Source organism: Hyaena hyaena, unplaced genomic scaffold, assembly GCF_003009895.1.
Source record: "Hyaena hyaena isolate Hyena2069 unplaced genomic scaffold, ASM300989v1 scaffold_222, whole genome shotgun sequence".
In the NCBI taxonomy this organism is placed as follows: domain Eukaryota; kingdom Metazoa; phylum Chordata; class Mammalia; order Carnivora; family Hyaenidae; genus Hyaena; species Hyaena hyaena.
Window position 1 is genome coordinate 1,792,034 of NW_024080855.1, and position 18,882 is coordinate 1,810,915.

The 18,882-nt window shown below is 39.8% G+C and overlaps 2 protein-coding genes across 2 annotated transcripts in view; one reads left to right on the top strand and one right to left on the bottom strand.

Annotated features, from left to right (window-relative positions):
- Positions 1–3,082: 3,082 nt before the first annotated feature.
- LOC120239085 (myosin regulatory light polypeptide 9-like) lies at positions 3,083–13,184 on the bottom strand. Its single transcript, XM_039243196.1, has 4 exons — positions 13,066–13,184; positions 7,067–7,265; positions 6,437–6,598; positions 3,083–3,580 (listed from the first exon to the last, which is right to left on the bottom strand). Exons 2-4 carry the CDS (start codon positions 7,248–7,250, stop codon positions 3,408–3,410), a joined length of 519 nt encoding a protein of 172 aa, XP_039099127.1. The 5' UTR covers positions 7,251–7,265; positions 13,066–13,184; the 3' UTR covers positions 3,083–3,407.
- A 433-nt stretch (positions 13,185–13,617) lies between these two features.
- The window catches only part of MYOM1 (myomesin 1), a 168,414-nt gene continuing 163,149 nt past the window's right edge, over positions 13,618–18,882 (top strand). The window contains exon 1 of the mRNA XM_039243209.1: positions 13,618–14,292. The gene's annotated coding sequence lies outside the window, so the exon portion shown is untranslated. The remainder of the gene's footprint in view (positions 14,293–18,882) is intronic.

The window sequence follows — 18,882 nt, forward strand, 5'->3', positions numbered from 1 at the left end:
AAACTACTTGAGCATTTAGTTGGTACCAGGAAACTGATAGGCTTAATGTATATTTTCATTAAATCCTTAGTATAGCCCTTTAATAATATTCTAATTTGAGCTGATTTACTATCAAACAACTATGGATGTTTCTCCTGACCTCAGCCTTTTTACTTAATCTCCAACTGCCATTAAACTCATATCACCTATTCTTTCCTTTTTTTTCAGAGGGAGAAGTATCTGTTTTCATTTCTCTAAGGATAATCCTACAATATTTGATCTAGGTTCTAGCCCTTCCTATCTCTTGGACATAATTCATTTTGTTTCACTGTTTCTTCCAGTTTGTCTTTCTCCTCTGTCTGCAAACAGGCTTGAATCTCTAAAGATGAGCCCGTTGATCCTGAGCTTCCCTTCAAGCTTCTTTTCATTGCCAAGCTTCAGCCCCCTCCCCCCGCACCCCCCACCCCCCCCACCCCCCGCAAACAGAACAGCTTTTGAATACCTACCGTGTACCACACTATTTAACTTTAGTGTTTCTAAATTTCACAACACGCTTGAAGGGTACCATCCCTTTAAAGGTGATGAAACAGATACTTAAAAGTGACTTGCCAAGGATACAAAACTAGCCAAATTAAGGGGCGGAATTCACTCATTCAAGGGTGGCTCTAAACCCCGTACTGCTCTTAGTCACAAAAAGTGTTGCTTTATTTATTAATAGATTATGTTCCTATTATGAACCAATAGCATTACTTCCATTTTACAAATGAATAGAGCTTGGAAAAAATTTAACCTACCTAAGGTTATAAAGCAATGTAGCAAAAATGGGATTAAAATGCAGATCAGCCTGACAGCTAAACCTAGGCATTATCTACCATTTCATGCTGCACTATGGATTCTGCAAAGGTGACCAATTACTTGATCTAGTGGCCTCATTTAAACTTTCCTATACTCAACTTTTCTGTCTCAACACTATTGACTAACCTCCTCTCTTGAAACTATCCACTTGGTTTCCACAATACTGTTTTTGTGACTCTCCCTCTCCAAGCAAGCCCTTTTATCATCTTGGATCTGATCCTCACTTTTCTGCATATCCATAAATCTAGGAGTTATACCACTTGTCCCCTCTCTCTTCAAATTTTATAGGAAATGGTTGCCTTTCCTTTTCAGATTTTGATTTTACTAGCTTGGCTTTCCTCCCTTTTTTCCCAGTAGTGCTCATCAATTCCTGCTCTTGAGTCACAGGCTCCTTGATCAAGTAAAATTTGGGCCCTGAAGTCCAAATGTTAATATAATCATAGGCAGGTAGGTAAGGATGCAGTAGGTTGGTTTCATGAGAACTTTTGGAATGTAAGACTTTCATCATGGAGACTAGTTTATGTCAAATCCACTTTCGGAGTAGGTGTTTCAGCTTTTTATTGGCAATTATCTTTGCTTAAGCAAAGTCTAGTTACTATGTGGAGAATGCTATTGTTTTATAAGGAGATTTATTCATTCAAGGGAGACCATTCACTGTTCCTAATGGAAGCTGACTCTTTGATAAGTTATTTGAAATGAAAATGCAGATACCGTAAGAGCTTATTTTAGTAGATGAGATCACTTTGTTTCTGTAGTGGAAAGAATGTTATTTGGAAATTTATTAAAAGCAGAAGTGACCTTTTTTTTCAGTTGAAATGGAAATTCAATTCAACAAACAGCATTTTAGCATCAAGACTATGAGCCTAGAAAAAGTATTTTGCAGGGTGCCTGGGTGGCTCAGTCGGTTAAGCGTCTGACTTCCGCTCAGGTCATGATCTCCTGGTTCATGGGTTCAAGCCCCGCATCGGGCTCTGTGCTGATAGCTAGCTCAGAGCCTGGAGCCTGTCTCAGATTCTGTGTCTCCGTCTCTCTCTGACCCTCCCCTGCTCACACATACACTCTCTCAGAAATAAATAAATAAAAAACATTAAAAAAAAAAAAAGAAAGAAAAACTATTTTGCTTAACTCACTGCATGAAATTCTGAAACACATAAAGGGCAAAAAGTTATAGTAGGGTGAAGATTTTAACCTTGAAGGGGGCAAGAAGCAGTCTTGCTCCTAGACTTTCTACTTCTATTCTATAAAGCTGGCTGCACCAGATTAAAGGATCTCACTCACCTATCCTGTTGAGTACAAAGGTCTGCTGCCTTGAAGGCATTCAGTAATTGTTTATTGAATGAGGTAACATCTTATTAATAGTAGCATAAAACACAAAATTATTAGAGTAATTGTCAATTACTCATCTTTGTAGGCTGTCAACTCTTTAACCAACTTTTCCCCCCAACATTTCAAAGTCTTTTTAAAACTCATGAGTATTTGAAAATTAGAGTTTTGAAGCCTGAAGCAAATGAAACTCTACCACTTTCTGATTAACTCTGAAATAGTCCTGCATTTCTGCAGAAAGCACAAGTTATTTTTAGGATTGAAATAATGATCTCACTTTCCCAGGCATGTGGCTTCAGCTGTTTTGATTGTGGGCAGGTCAGGAATGTCCAAAATTCATACATGAACTCATGGTGAATCTCTGTCTAAACAAACATGGTATTTCAATAGGGACTGTTGTATTAAAGAGAAACTACATACAATAAAAAATACTGGATTGTATTTCCAACATTTTGAAATTTAGTACAAAAAAATCTTTTTGGTAAGAAGCATTCCATAAAACCTTTGGAGCTAAAATAGTTTAAAAAATTAGGACAAATTAAAATTATACTCAGTGGCCTGGTCTAATTTTAAACAATGTGATGTAATACACAAAAGCTTAGAACAGGTATAGAGGGGTGTTGACAGATATGTAAAACTTAAAGATTTAAAGCTACTAAAGCTAGCAAGTCTCTGCAAATTCCAGAGAAAAGTATTTTTAAAACTAAAAGACAAAGTGCAAGAAACCCAATTAAGGGAGTTTAAACTGGATTTCCTTGGGAGGGGAAGGAATAAATAATAGATACAGGACTGTTAGAGAAACTAGACTGAGTAAGGGAGAGGTCTAACAACCATATCATTTTATAGGCTTAGCCTCATCTACCTTTTTTTTGGAAGAAGCAACTAACAAAAGGCGATTTCAGTAAATAAGAAGTTTTAAACAAGCAAGTTTTTTATCATAAAGTTTAATTACGGTTCAGAAAAAATTGAGTGAATAACTTTCTCTGAAAAAATATACTGACTCTGTGTAGACTGCAGTTATTGGGGGGGAGGGGCTGGTAAGTTAAATTGCCCTATTTTCTATTCTGAAAATCAAAAAGTACCATTTCCAGTCTGAATATAGAGATGCATGTGCCCCAAATGGCTGAGAATAAATACAACAAGAAAGGCAAAAGCTGCAAAGCTAAGGGCATGCAATAGACTCTAAGAGAACCTCTCAGAAATACCCAAAGTGGCAACAAGGAACATTTGGCTGGAATTTGAAGTTCTTTTCAGTCATCTTTGTCTTTTGCTCCATGTTTAAGGATGCACGTGAACTCAATGTAATTGAAATTCCCCTTTTTGTCGATAGGCGCTTCTCTGTACAGCTCGTCCACCTCCTCATCCGTAAACCGGTCTCCCATCGTTGTCAGCAGCTCCCTCAGGTAGTCTTCCTGGATGGTGCCTAAAGAATAAAGAACTGGGGATCAGAATATGTACTACTCTGAGGACTGATTACAAGGAACATCTACACTTGACCAAGCATATCGCTCTTTATAGTAAGAACTATAAACTTGCAAATATATGAAATATGGGATCTCCACATGCTTAAGCCAGCTTCGGCAGACAGGTGCCTAGACCATGCCCAGCTGCCTAGCTCTATCATCCTGCTCTGTTCTATCATCTGCCCTGCACGAGTCTTCAGAATAGGGCCGAACCTATGCCTAAACAAGAGCAGTAAAATTTGATTAAGGAATCTAAGTGTCATGGTTCCTTAAAGTACCATGAATGGTCACGCTTAGTCTTTTTTTTTTTTTTTTTTTTTTAAATAAGTCCTATGGTCAGTGTGGGGCTTGAACGCACAACCCCAAGATATCAAAAGTCACATGGTCTACCAAAAGGAATCAGCCAGGCACCCCTGGTCACAACTTATTCTATAGCAATTAACACTAAAATTAATACCATATCATAAATATCAATAAAGTGCTTCAGTGGAAAGAATACTGAACCTGAGGTCAGGTTTTTTGTTTGTTTCTTTTTTTTTTAAGATTTTTTTAAAGTAACCTCTACACCCACCCAACATGGGGCCCAAATTTACAACCCTGAGATCAAGAGTGGCATGCTTTCCCAACTAAGCCAAGCAGGTACCCCATGGCATTGATATTTTTAAAAGGTTCTCCGAGTAATTCACATCATGATTCAGAGCCACTAATGTACAAAGCTGATAAATGACCAAGAGATTCTGAAACTCATAAAGTAAAAAAAAAAATGTGAATATTCTTTTTTGTGAAATTAAGTTAAAACACCTGATGATATATTTCCTATAAAATGAGTTTAAACTATAAGGTCAGTTCACAAAAGCAACTCTAGACTTACGAGGTTTTTGCTCATTAAATTCTACTTTTAAAAAAGTTCTTTAAATGTTAGACTTTCAGCTTGTAGAAATAAATCCTCATTCCCAGCCAAGGCATTCAACTATCATATAAACCTATCATCAAGGATGTGCAAGGAGCTGTGGCCGGTGCTAGAAGGGGTTACAAAGATGGAAATATAATGCTGTTGAAGACAGCCACGGCTCTGGGTATGGGGAGAGATTTTGTGATGACTGGGAGTAAGTATACAACTAAAACAGAAGGCCAGGAAAGAGAATAAAATACTTTCGATGTGGAAAGAAAGGACCGGCTTTAAGTTTTCTTGGAACCAGGAAAAAATATTATATAAAAACACAGGTAAGGCTTTATAAAGAATGTGACTATTGAGAGGAATCTGAAGAATGGATAAGATATTTTGAGAGAGTCAGAGCATGAGCAGAGGAGGGGCAGAGAAAGGGGGAGGTGCAGAATCTGAAGCAGCCTGCAGGCTCTGAGCTGTCAGCAGAGTCCGGGGCTTAAACTCAGGAATGGCGAGATCATGACCTGAGCTGAAGTCAGGTGCTTAATGGACTGAGCCACCCAGGCGCCCCTGGATAAGATCTTTAATTCTTTTAAGCTTTATTCCCTTCCATTAAAAAAAATAACAACTGTTCAGAGTAAAAAGCTCAAGCAATAGGAGAAGTGCCTTTAGAAGAAAAAAGTAAGTTTCCTCTGCCTTCCCCTTCCCATACCCCATTCCTTCCAGGTATAACTGTTAAGAATTCCAGTTTTAAGGGGCACCTGGATGGCTTAGGTTAGGTGTCCGATTTCAGCTCAGATCATGTCACGGCTGGTGAGTTTAGGCTCTGTGCTGACAGCTCAGAACCTGGAGCCTGCTTCAGGTTCTGTGTCTCCTACTCACCTTCTACTCTCTCTCCTTCAAAAATAAACATTAAAAAAATTTAAAAATAAGAAAAAGAATTTCAGTGTTAAGAGGGAGACGGTGATGTGGTAAGGAAGACAGAGAGGGAGCAATGGTAGAGGTAAGTTAGGACAACAGGCATAGAAGAGCTTGGAAGGAGGTTAGGAAGATGAGACAGGAGGACAGGACGATGGTGCACCTGCAGAGGCCCAATGGGGCCATTACTATGCGGAGACCATGCTTCCAACAACAGACTATGCCGGGACTATTTAATAAAACAGTCCAACTAATACGTAAATAAAGGGTGTGCCTTCCTTCTCAAAACACTTGCCATGTGAGTTACACCCTTATGTTTCTCTTATATGCACTTTTGCCAAAAGACCAAGCCTTTATGTAGTTAATTTTGAGGTTTTTTGAGAGTTTAAGTCTATACCAACAGTGTGCTAATAAGCACTTTGTATAAATTATCTCATTTCCTCACTTAATCATCAAAAAACACTATGAGGTAGGTTATATTAGTGCCCATTTTATAGATAAGAAAATTGAGGCTTAGAAAAAGTTAAGTCACTTGCCTGCAATCACATAGCTGCCATACAGAATAGGTATATAAAACCAGGGAGTCTGATTCTAGAGCAAAATGTTAGACATCAGATTTAAATGATCTCAGAGCTGAGAGGTACCTGCTAAACAAATACAGGACTGTACTGGTATCATGGCCTATAGCAATTTATACTTTATCCAAGATTGCCTGGTAAAAGTTACTCAACACAATTACTAACAGCTTAACCATTATGGAGTTATTCTAGTAAAAGTATAACGTAAGGTTCCTAGAGAAGTTCCAAAATACACCTATTAAATTGTAAATTAAATATTTAAGGGCAGAGGCTGTAAAATGAGTGATTAACATGCCACAGGAAAAGCCTGTCCAAAAAACAGGTATGGAATAAACCTGAGGGTATTATGTCATCATATTTCAAGTTATTGTTTGTTTTAGTTACCGCAACTAAAAATTAAATCACTTAGTAATTAAAGGTTACCTCAGACTTACCAGTTGCTTCTTCATCAAAGCAAGCAAAAGCGTTTCGGATGACATCTTCCGGATCTGTGCCATTTAACTTCTCACCAAACATGGTGAGAAACATGGTGAAATTTATGGGCCCTGGAGCCTCATTCATCATGGCATCCAGATACTCATCAGTTGGATTTTTCCCTGAATAAAAAAGAGGGTCATAATTTTAATTACATCACAAAATGCACCAAATAGTCATCACAGTAAATATTTTGACAAGAAAGATTTTCATTTATATAGTTTTCTATGTATTCATAATAGCAAAACTGTTTGGGAAAAAGTCTTCTCAGTGAATAAGGCCTATAATAAGAGTCTAGAGATAGTATAGTATTCTTTTGGGATGACAGGAGAAATAACATTGCTCTCATAATCAGTATCCATATTTGCAACACACACACACACACACACACACACACACACACACACACACAACTGGCGCCCAGTCCAATCCTGAGGCCTGGCCAGAAATTTGCAGGTGGTCCAAGGGCCAAAGCAAACACTTTGGGAAACACTGTTCCAGACTTTGAATCTTAGTAAACTACAACATCATTAGACTGGCTTCACAGGCATTATGGAAATTCTATCTATAATATTAAAGTTGATCATTACCCAAGGAAGCAAGCATATCATGCAAATCTTCCTTGTCAATGAAACCATCTCTGTTCTGATCAATCATGTTGAAAGCTTCTTTGAATTCCTGAATCTGTGACTGGTCAAACATGGCAAACACATTGGATGTTGCGCGCTGGGGGCGCTTCTTGGTGGTCTTGGTCTTTGCCCTTTTGCTCGACATGGTGGCAGTTAAATCCTAATGAGGAAGGGAAATAAAAAAACACAAAGATTAATAAAAAGTAAACTGCATCAAACTGCCTGACATGTCTGAGCTACTTAGTGATGTGCCTAAAAACTACTCATTAGGACAGTATCACTTAGCAAAAATCTGTCTCAATTAACCAATTCTATTACTTACAGAACTGAACTACAAAGAGAAAAACCAGACTCATGCTTTGAGTTCTCTCATCGTTAGTAGTCGTAATATCTAATGAACAGTCCATCAGTAACTTCAAATTCCAAACTATGCCCCACATAAATTCAAAGCTCAGAGCATATCAACAAGATTGCATGTCCCCTGTGCTGCAGTGTAGCCAGGTAAGAGGTGACAACTAAATCTACTGGTTTGATAATATAGAAAACAGGAAACGAAAAATATGTAAGTACCCTGGGGAAACAGTACTGGTTCTATACTTCAGCGCTATGGTGGTATTGGGGAATACTAGTTCATCTTCAACAGGTGTCTCCCACAGCCCTACCCTAAACTAGCTGTCCCATTCTAAGGTAGACAGAAAGTAGGAAGGAAGACTAATTCATAGGTCTTCATCTCTTAATTTCCATTGTCAAATGGCATTCTTCCACTTACGACTAACAATTGTTTTGCACCCTCACTTCTGGAATCAAAGTAGTTCACAAAAAATATTTGTTGAAAAGCTAACTGGAAAGTATAAAAAACTATTAATTCACCTATAACTTTTACAGATATTTCCACTCTATCAAAACCAATTTCTTTCACAGAGCCAAGCTAAATCACTTGAGGTGTGACTAAATTCTCTAGACAAAAGTCCTAGCATAACAGTTTTTAAAGCCAATTTTGTTTTTGTTTTAGAAAATATTTTAAGAGCTAAGGAAACTACCTTTACTCTCTAATAATCTAAATTTATCCCTGTAAAATTCAAGTTAAAAATAAAAAGAATGCCTAATAACAACTGAAATGAAAAGGCAATTTCCTTTTCAACACTCAATCTTTAAAAGACTATAAAAATTTGTTTGGCATAGTCCTCAGGTAACAAAATTTTACCGTACCATCCTTCAGAGCTGAGGTGGCGATGGTAGTCTGCAAAACCTGTAACCAGTGAGACTAGGTCACTGTATTGAGTTATATTCTTCCAAGCAGGCCTAAAATAGGCACTACTGATTTCACTCTCTGACCAGGATAACAATTTTAAAGCTTACGTTCTGAAAACAACATTTAGCTATGATGTAGCAAAACACTATGCCCTTGCTCTAAAAATAAATCTGTGGCCTGCAAAGAATGAAGTACTACCTAGATCTCCCCGCAAAGTGACCTTAGAACACAATGCTTCCCATGAGTTTAAAAAGTTGTTTCCTACATTCTTCCCGAGTATACCACATCACTCAGACTAAATTCAATTATAGAAATAATTAGAAAAGCTCTGCCTCAGATTTTTGTTTTAAAGCTAAATCTGTTCTCAGATTTTAGCAGGAAATTCCACAAAGGAGAGTCACAAATTCCAGTCCATCCAATATAGCCCTCAGCGATACACTGGAATGTGCTGTTGGTAAGATATACTCTACGTGACCCAGAAGCTATGATACCCACTTCTCCCTAATTTCCTTTAAAGTTTCCTTTAATCACAATTTGTAAGGCTGCCTTTCAAAATTTATCAGCACCATTCATGAGTGCCTATTTTCATTCTGTATCACCCTTTGGGACAGTAAATACCATTATCTAATATTTCCCCTATTCTAAATGTACTTTTATTTTTATTTTTTTTTAAATTTTTAATGTTTTTTTAATGTATTTTTTAATGTTTTTATTTATTTCTAGGAGAGAGAGACAGCGTGAGCAGGGGAGGGTCAGAGAGAGAGGGAATCACAGACTCTGAAACAGGCAGAGCACTGGCAGTCAGCACAGAGCCCGACGTGGGGCTCGAACCCATGAACTGCGAGATCATGACCCAAGCGAAAGTCGGACGCTTAACCGACTAAGCCACCCAGGCGCCCCTCTAAATGTACTTTTAAAAACTAGAAAGAGTTATAGTGTATATTATTCTACCATCTTTTAACTGTACTCAAGGACTTGGGGTGAGTGACTGAGACCAATGAGTGGCACATATTTACCAGTCCACCTCTCTTTGCTATGTCTTTGCAAACCAAAGCATGTCTTTAAAAATCATTGGTTTTGTTTGATAACACTGTCTTCCCCTCATGAGGCAGGAATGTCGGTTATTTTAAGAACAAAGAAACTGACGAGAATTCTAGGTCAAACGGTTGACACATTTTTTTAATCTATAAAAAGTCAATACTAAATTTGATGGGAGTCCTCTAGGTTACCTTTACATAAAGTTATATATATAATATGTATATATTATATATATATATTTGAATTTTAAAGCATTTCTCATTAGTGTTTCTTTTAATCGTGCATTCCTTAATTTGTATTCATTGTAAAAACAGTTTGCAAAAGTTATAAAGGTTTTTTTTCCCCCCTTTGGTCAGCACTGTCAGTGGTCTTCCATAAAACTCTTCTTTAGCTCAATCAATACTTAATCATCAATCTTTAACATGATCAATGAATTACACCAATGTGCATCAAATATCACTAGTGTTGAAAACTACTTAAGAAATGTAAGGCAAGTGTCCTATCTTCAAAAGGTGAAAATATAATTGCGGAAGCAACTATAAAGAAATGAAATGAGGGGCTCCTGGATGGGTCAGTGAGTTGAGCATCCAATTTCGGCTCAGGTCATGATTTCACGGTTTGTGAGTTTGAGACCCACGTTGGGGTGGCTGCCGTCAGCGCAAAGCACGCTTTGGATCCTCTGTTCCTCGCTCTCTCTGCCCCTACCCAGCTTACGCTCTTGCTCTCAAAAATAAATATACATTTTAAAAAAAGGAAATGAAATAATTGGTTAAATTTATGAAACGAGTCATAGTTTTAATTCCTGAAGTAGAACTCTCAAGTTAAAACAATGTGTGACAATAATGAAAAATAACTCAAAGGTGGTACATGATTGTTAAATACCGTGAGTTGAGAAAGATCTTTGTTTCTAAAAGATTGAAGTGGTGGGGGAAGACTCTGAAAAATCTTGTACCATTTAGAAGCTAGGAGACATCCTTAAAATTAAGAGATTCAGATGGTGGGTTTAAAAAATTTTTTTTTTTACATTTATATATTATTGAGACAGAGCATGAATGGGGGAGGGGCAGAGAGAGGAGACACAGAATCCGAAGCAGGCTCCAGGCTCTGAGCTAGCTGTCAGCACAGAGCCTGATGCGGGGCCCGAACCCACGAACCATTAGATCATGACCTGAGCTGAAGTTGGACGCTCAACCGACTGAGCCACCCAGGTACCTCTCAGATGGTAGTTTTAATTCTAAAAAATTAAAATAGTTAATTCTACCAAAAAGTGGTAGTATAATGTTAGAAAGTTACTACCTGGGCCTTTTTCAAGGAGGTTATGCTCTTGTCTAGGAGTTTATCTCCCACAAGAAACTAGGAGCCTTTCAGCAATAGGGAGTTCAGCTTCACAGTATTTGTTCTAAAATACGGAAAGTGTACGGGCACATGGCTGGCTCAGTCGGTGGACTGTGCAACTCTTGATCTTGGGGTTGTGAGCTCAAGTTCCATGTCGGGTGTGGAAATTACTTAGAAAAAGAAAATAAAATCTTTAAAATAAGGAAAGTGTGGTTTAGTTTTTCTTACCAAACTAAAAGTGTGGGTGGAATAAACACTGATGAAGAGGGTGCCATATGAGACACAGTGTTATGATTGCAAAGAGCAGATCACTTATGATATTGTCACTGTTCTCCTTGCTATGATTCTAGCATGTTATCTACTTTGACTTTTCCCAAACAAGTGAGACTGTAACTCTTTATGTAACAAGTCTTTAGCAAATGCACAACTCTCATAGAAATTTATAAGCTAGGGTAAAAAACAATGAAAATATTTCATGTATCAATGTAAATATTCTTTATTTAGGATGGGAAAATGTAAGCATCTGAGATTTTCAAGTTATGGGATTCTCACCCATCAAAGTTAGTGCCTGGAGTCTATTTTTGGAGCATTTAATGAAAGATCTTTCATGTGAAGGCATATTTGTTGTATGAAACTTTAAAGCAGGGAAACTTGCAGAGCAGGTCTCTATGAAATATGAAAGGATTTCACATGCACTAGAAAATGAAACATAGTCAATGGTGGTCAACAATATTCAGTTTACAGATCTAAAGGAGTATAACCTTGTTTTAAATTAGGGAATGTTAAGTGTTGTAGCAATGAATTTGTGTGTGTGTATGTATGTGTGTGTGTGTGTGTGTGTGTGTTTAGCATGATCAAATATGAAGAAACTCAATTCAGGGTTATGACAACATAAGGGATACAAATCATGTAAGGAAAATATTAGACTAGATTAAGTGGTAGAAGAAGAGTAAATGTCTTCAAAGAAGCTTTTTTTCATCACACCAAGGGCAATTGAAAGATTTTTTCAGATTCTCGAAATACTATGATTTCATTTATAAAATATTAATCCATATTAATATTATACTTTATTACTCTTGTTAGAATTCTAGAGTCTAGCATTTATAAAGTGGTAATAGATATAAAATAATCTAGAGATGTTTTTTCTACAGAACTGGTACTCCAAATGATAGTATCATAGGAAGTATGATATATTCTTGAAAGAAAAACGCCCATCTTTGAAAACACTTTCCTAGTGTGGTAGTATCTACTTTCCAAATCCAGACCAAATTTCCTATCTCATTTATCAATGTACTTTCCCCTCAAGCTAAGTATATTTGATTGCTTTTGTGCCAACCGTAGGTTTTTAGCAATATATTTTCAGGTTGGTGCTTCTGTTCCAAATGAACAGAGTTTTCAATTCCTATGCAAACTTCCGGTTAAAGGTAGGGTTAGATTTCTTAGACAGCCACACCCAAAAAGTTCGTCGCACTTTACAAAAGCAATTACTTATCAAGGTTCACTTGCCAGTAAAGTCTCACTCCTGAAAACGGAAAGCTTTTCTTGGTAAATTTTATCAAAAGCCTTCCAGAACATGAAACAAACAGTGGTTTTAAAAAATCCTCACTTTCTTCGCCTTCAGATATAAACATTTTTCACTTACGTTAAAATCTCAACTGAACGCATTTTTATTTGTTCCAAAGTTTACGAACTGATACATACTTTCATATATCAACTCAACTACTTTAAAAGGAAACACTTTGGCAAACTGACATAAGCCGAGGTCTCCACCCAAAAGGAACATGGTATTGTAGTTTGGAGTTTTCTCAAGCGGCAATCTACACCCTCAACCTCTCTTTGCAAAGTATCACTTAAAAAAAAAAGTTCTAATTACAAAAGCGGATGCTGGGCTGAGGAAGCTGCTAATTTGAGTTGGTTATTCCTACTAAACGTGGCCACACAGCTGCAACAACAGCTGCAGCACGGGGGGACACTGGGCTTCGGTTTTTGCGCAAACTCTCTTGAATCGGGCAAGTTTACGTTAGAAACTAAACATAGTTCAGGAGTCAGCGTCGCTGGGCTCGGGTTTCGCAGGCCCGGCTGTCGACCAAGATCGCGGCGCCAGCCACACTTCCCGAGATCCGAGTTTGGGCAAAGGGACAAAGTCCGCGCCTCGGCGACTTCCGGGCGTGGCCTCCGATCCCGGAGCTGGCCGTTGGGCTCGAAACCAGGAACCCGCTAGTACATCGGCCCAGGTGCATTCCCGGAGCCGGTGGCCGCCGCTGCCCTCCCAGCCGCCCCATGGAGGTGGGCCCCCGCGATGGGCCTCGCGCGCCTTATCACGAGCACCACTCACCCTGCACAGCCGCAAGAATCCCAGCACTCCAGTAACCCCTTCGCTGCCCTCGCTGCCGCTACCGACACTCTTCTACACCCAGACCCCCCTTCTGACACTTCCGGCCTCTGCGTAGCAAACCGGAAGGAAACCCAGTCACCATGGTCGGCCGACAGAATGGGCCTGACTTAATAGAAAGACGATGGGTGGGGGGGAGTTGCCAGTGTGTTAGAAGGGCGCAATTTTGAACGAGTGCACAGGAAGGAGAATAAACTGGGCGACTTAGAACATAGAAGAATGTGTCATGGTTCGTTCGTGTAATGGTTCGACTGAGTTTCCATCTTTTTATACCGCCTCTTAAAATGTAGGCTTTTCCCCCCCTTTCCTGTTGGCAAATGGGTGAGCCTGCCCTGTAAGTTTGCCTCCCCGCACATTCCAGGCCACGGCTAGGGGCGGGGCCCCGTGTGTCCAAGTCCTTGTAGGGACATAGCGCAGAGGGCTGCGCGGCCCACGTGACCCGCGCTCGGGCGACTCCGGGCGCCCGGCCCCGGCTGCCGGGCAGTCGTGCGCTTGCGCGCGCGACTCCCTCAGGGCGCGCGTCTCGCTCTGTGAGGCTTCTGAGTAGGAGGGTTTATCTGTGGGCCCTGTGCTGTGTTTCGAAGGGTCCCACCCCTTCTACACTGGAGCAAACTTTCTGAAGTCCCCAGGGTCCTCAGCCAAGCGGCCGCTACCTTTTCGGCCCAGGCGGATGTCATGAGGTCACGAAAGATGAAGACTTCCTCCCTCTTCAAAACCGTTTGCTGTTCTTTTTCCCACCAGAGTCCGGGTTAACAAGGAGAGACGGGACCTGACTAGGAGGGAAGACAGGCGACCAGCAAGAGCTGACTAAATGTTGCCCGTATCTCTCACTATGAAGCGGACTTGCGGTTTCGTGAAAATAGGAGTAAAAAGCCCAGCCTGTGTTTTCTCAGCTCTCCTTTTCTCGGACAGCTTCTAAGAGTGCATCTTGTTAAAGGAAGGCCAGCCCCAGTTCTGTCTTTTCCATCCAAAGTCTGGTGAGGAAGACAGGGTGGTCACCTCCGTTCTCTGGGCTCTGCTACAGAAGGAGTGAGTTGGATCCGATGATACTCAGAATCATCCCAGCACTGGGGTTCGATGCCTAGTTTGGCTCACGTGGCCAGAACAGTTCTGACGTTGGGGGTGGCTATGGTTTTTGCCTCTCACTTGAATCACCCTGCTAAAAAGAAGGTAAACGCTGCAGAATAATGTATTCTAAATGTTAATAAACTACAACTTCAACCTCAGGAACATTTTATCTATTAACCTATAGCATATTCCAAGGTTAACATGGAAGTAAAATCACTGAAGAGTAAATAACTGCCCTAATTCTATAATGTGAGTGACACAAAGATGATTAGTTTCCTAACGGCCTTGATTGTAAGAATCACTGGGATGCTGGTGAAAGATACAAAATACTGGGTGCCTTATCTCCAACCTAGTGATTCACAATCTTTTTAGAGCAAGTCTTGTGAAGCCATCTATTTCACTGGTGTCCTAAGTAACTTAACACTGGGGGATGCAGAGCTAGACAGCTTAGGGCCTAAGACTTATTCAGTGACAGGGCCAGGTCCAGATGGCTTAGAGGTGGGGGACTGCGGTTTGGTCTGGAGTCTGACTTGGCCAGCAGTGCCAGCACCCTGCAGTGCACTCACACCTCCACTGAGTGGTGGCCTGCCACCACCGAGGCAGAGGCGTGGAGCCTTCCAACTACCGTCCATGTCTTCAGAAAAAAAACTTTAACCCACAATGAAATAGTTTAGTCTTCTCAGCTCAAAGGGAAGCAGCAGGGTTCTTGTTTCTCTAGTGTCAGATAATTGCGTTGTTTGCCTTTTCTTTCCACTTTATCAGTCAACAGGTATTACACAGCCACTTCATTTACAAGCAATGTGGTGGTTATTGTGGTTTATGCTTTTTGAAATACAATATAGTTGCTATCTCTGGGATTGGGGGAGAGGGAGTAGAAAGGATTGCAAAGGCGCAAGGAGTATGAGGGAACAGTTGTAAAACAGATCATTACAGTACAATTAGATAAGGCCCATATAAGGAACACAGAGGAGGAAATAAACCTGTCTGGGGACTTGTGGAAGGTGGCCCCGAGAGGACTATTAAAGAGCTGATTCTAAAAGTCAGTGGGGAAGGGCACCTGACTGGCTCAGCCTGTAGAGCATGCAACTCTTGATCTGGGGTTGTGAGTTCAAGCCCCACACCGGCCACAGAGCTTCCTCATAAAAAAAGGAGTTAAAAATAAAAATTAGAAGTTTTTGGGGTACTTGGGTGGCTCAGTCGGTTGGGCGTCTGACTTCGGCTCGGGTCATGATCTCACAGCTCTTGGGTTCGAGCCCCGTGTCGGGCTCTGTGCTGACAGCTAGCTCAGAGCCTGGAGCTGCTTCAGATTCTGTATCTCCCTCTCTCTCTGACCCTCCCCTGCTCACGCTGTCTCTGTCTCTCAGAAATAAAACAATTTTTTTTTTAAATTAGAAGTTTTTAAAAAAAGGTCAGTGGGAAAAAAGAGGAGAGGTTCCAGGCAAATGGAGGAGCATGCATAATTGAAGGTGATCAGAGGATCTGGCTGATAGGAGATGAACAGGAATTGTGTGGTCAGTGTTCATTCATTCATTTATTTATTCCACAAGTAACTCTGGGTATACAAAGGTTAGCAAGCCAGTGTGGAAAAATAAAAATCTTGATAAAATTTTTTTCACACTTCTATCTAATATACTGATACTTAGTTGGGGGTTTTTTTGGTTTGTTTTTATAATAGCTCTTTCTTTTTTATCAATTAATTAATTAATTTAAAAATTTATATCCTAGTTAGTTAGCATATAGTGCAACAGTGATGTCAGGAGTAGATTCTAGTGTTCATTCCCTGTGTATCAAAGCCAGTCCTCATCCCAACAACTGTCTTCTTTAATGTCCCCTACCCCTTTAGCCCATCCCCCCTCCCACAACCACTCCAGCAACCCTCTGTTTGTTCTCTATATTTAAGAGTCTCATGCTTTGTCCCCCTCCCTGTTTTTATATTATTTTTCTTCCCTTCCTTTATGTTCATCTGTTTTGTATCTTAAGTTACTCATATGAATGAAATCATACGATATTTGTCTTTCTCTGACTGACTAATTTCACTTAGCATGATACCCTCTAGTTCCATCCACATAGTTACAAATGGCAAGATTTCATTCTTTTTTGATTGCCAAGTAATACTCCATTATATATATACCACATCTTTTTTATCCATTCATCCAACAATGGACATTTGGGCCCTTTCTATATTTGGCTATTGTTGATAGCGCTGCTATAAACATTGGGGTGCATGTGCCCCTTTGCAAAAGCTCTCTTGTATCCCTTGGATAACTACCTAGTAGTGCCATTGCTGGCTCATAGGGTAGTTGTATTTTTAATTTTTTGAGGAACCTCCATACTGTTTCCCAGAGTGGCCGCACCAGTTTGCATTCCCACCAGCAGTGCGACAGAGATCCTCTTTCTCTGCATCCTTGCCAACATCTGAGGATGTTGTTACCTGAGTTGTTAATATTAGCCATTCTGACTGGTGTGAGGTGATGTCTCATAGTGGTCTTAATTTGTATTTCCCTGATGATGAGTGACACTGTTTCATGTGTTGGTTGGCCATCTGGAGGTCTTCTTGGGAGTAGAAGACTATTCATGTCATTTGCCTACTTCTTCACTGGATTATTTGTTTTTTGGGGATTGAGTTTGATAAGTTCTTTATAGATTTTGGATACTAACCCTTTATCTGATATGTCATTTGCAAATATCTTCTCCCATTCCATCGGTTGCCTTTTTAGTTTTGCTGATTGTTTCCTTTGCTGTGCAGAAGCTTTTTATTTTTATGAGGTCCCGATAGTTCATTTTTGTATTGATACTTAGTTTAATGATTGAACCCACTGCCAAAGACCTCTGACTCTATGATGTCTCTATTCTTCTGAACCATGCAAGAGATTTTTGCTCTCAGGTAACAATCTTTTTACCTTAAGTTTAGAGACTTGGGTTCTGCTTCATATCCTTTCTTTAGCCTACTGAGTAACACTAAGGGCAAGTCACTCAGCTGATCTCAGCCCCAATTTTCTGATTTGTAAAATGGTGATAACATCTTCCTGTCCACTTGACAGAGTTTCCTGATTAAATGAGATAGTTTATGTGAAAGGTCTTGTTATGTATAGAACAGTGGCTTTCAAACTTTAAATTGAAACTTACTGTATGAAATCTATATCACTAAATAATACTTGAGTACTTATGATGTTTCTAAGATTTCTATTCTATTTCAATATTATGCCATTTATCTTTTTTCCCATTCTGACTTCTTTACTTTTCTTTTATTAATTTATTTTCAAGTTAGTTAACATACAGTGTAGAACCCAAAGACTCATCTGTTACATGTGACACCCAGTGCTCATCCCCAGAAGCGCACTCCTTAATGCCCATTACCTGTTTGACCAGCCCTCCCTCCCATCTCCCTCCAGCAACCCCCAGTTTGTTCTCTGTATTTAAGAGTCTCCTATGGTTTGGTTCCCCTTCTGTTTTTGTCTCATTTTTCGTTCCCTTCCCTTATGTTCATCTGTTGAGTCTCTCAAATTCCACAGATGAGTGAAATCACATAATATCTGTCCTTTTCTGACTGACATATTTCTTAGCATAATACTCTCCAGTTCCATCCACATTGTTGCATATGGCAAGATTTAATTCTTTTTAATTACTGAGTAGTATTCCATTGTATATATATGCCACATCTTTTTTTTTTTTTTTAAGTTTTATTTATTCTTAGAGAGAGAATGAACATGAATGGGGAAGGGGCAGAGCAAGAGAGGGACACAGGATCTGATGCAGGCTCCAGGCTCTGAGCTGTCAGCACAGAGCCTGACCTGGGGCTCAAACTCAAAGCTCTGAGATCATGACCTGGGCCAAAGTCATACACTTAACAAACTGAGCCACCCAGGCACCCCAGTCACATCTTCTTAATCCATTTGTCTGATGATGGACTTTTGGACTCTTTCCATAGTTTGGCTATTGTTTATAGCACTGCTATAAACATTGGGATGCATGTGCCCCCTTTGAATCAGCATTTTTTAAAAAATATTTTTATTTATTTCTAGGAGGGAGAGAGAGAGACAGCATGAGCAGGGGAGGGTCAGAGAGAGAGGCAGATACAGACTCTGAAATAGGCTCCAGGCTCTGAGCTGGCAGTCAGCACAGAGCCCGACGCGTGGCTCGAACCCACAAACTGTGAGATCATGACTTAAGTGAAAGTCGGACGCTTAACCGACTAAGCCACCCAGGCACCCCTGAATCAGCATTTTTGTATCCTTTGGATAAATTCCTAATAGTGCAATCGCTACGTTGTAGTGTAGTTTTAATTTTTTGAGGAATCTTCATACTGTTTTCCAGAGTGGCTGTACCACTTTTCATTCCCACTAGCAGTGCAAAAGCATTCCTTTCTCTCTACATCCTCGCTAACATCTGTTGTTTCCTGAGTTGTTAATTTTAGCCATTCTGACTGTGAGGTGGTATCTCACTTTGGTTTGATTGGTATTTCCCTGTTGATGAGAAGCATCTTTTTATGTGTCTGTTTTATGCCATTTAACTTTAAAAAATACTCCTCAAGACCTACTACGTGTGAGCTTATAATACACTAATGCAGAGGTTCTTAACCATGGGTGACTTTTTTCCCCAAAGGAATATTTAAATAACTGAAGACATTTTCATTTTTACTGCCAGGGAGCTGCTACTGGCATCTTGTGCATAGAAGCCAGGAATACTGCTAAA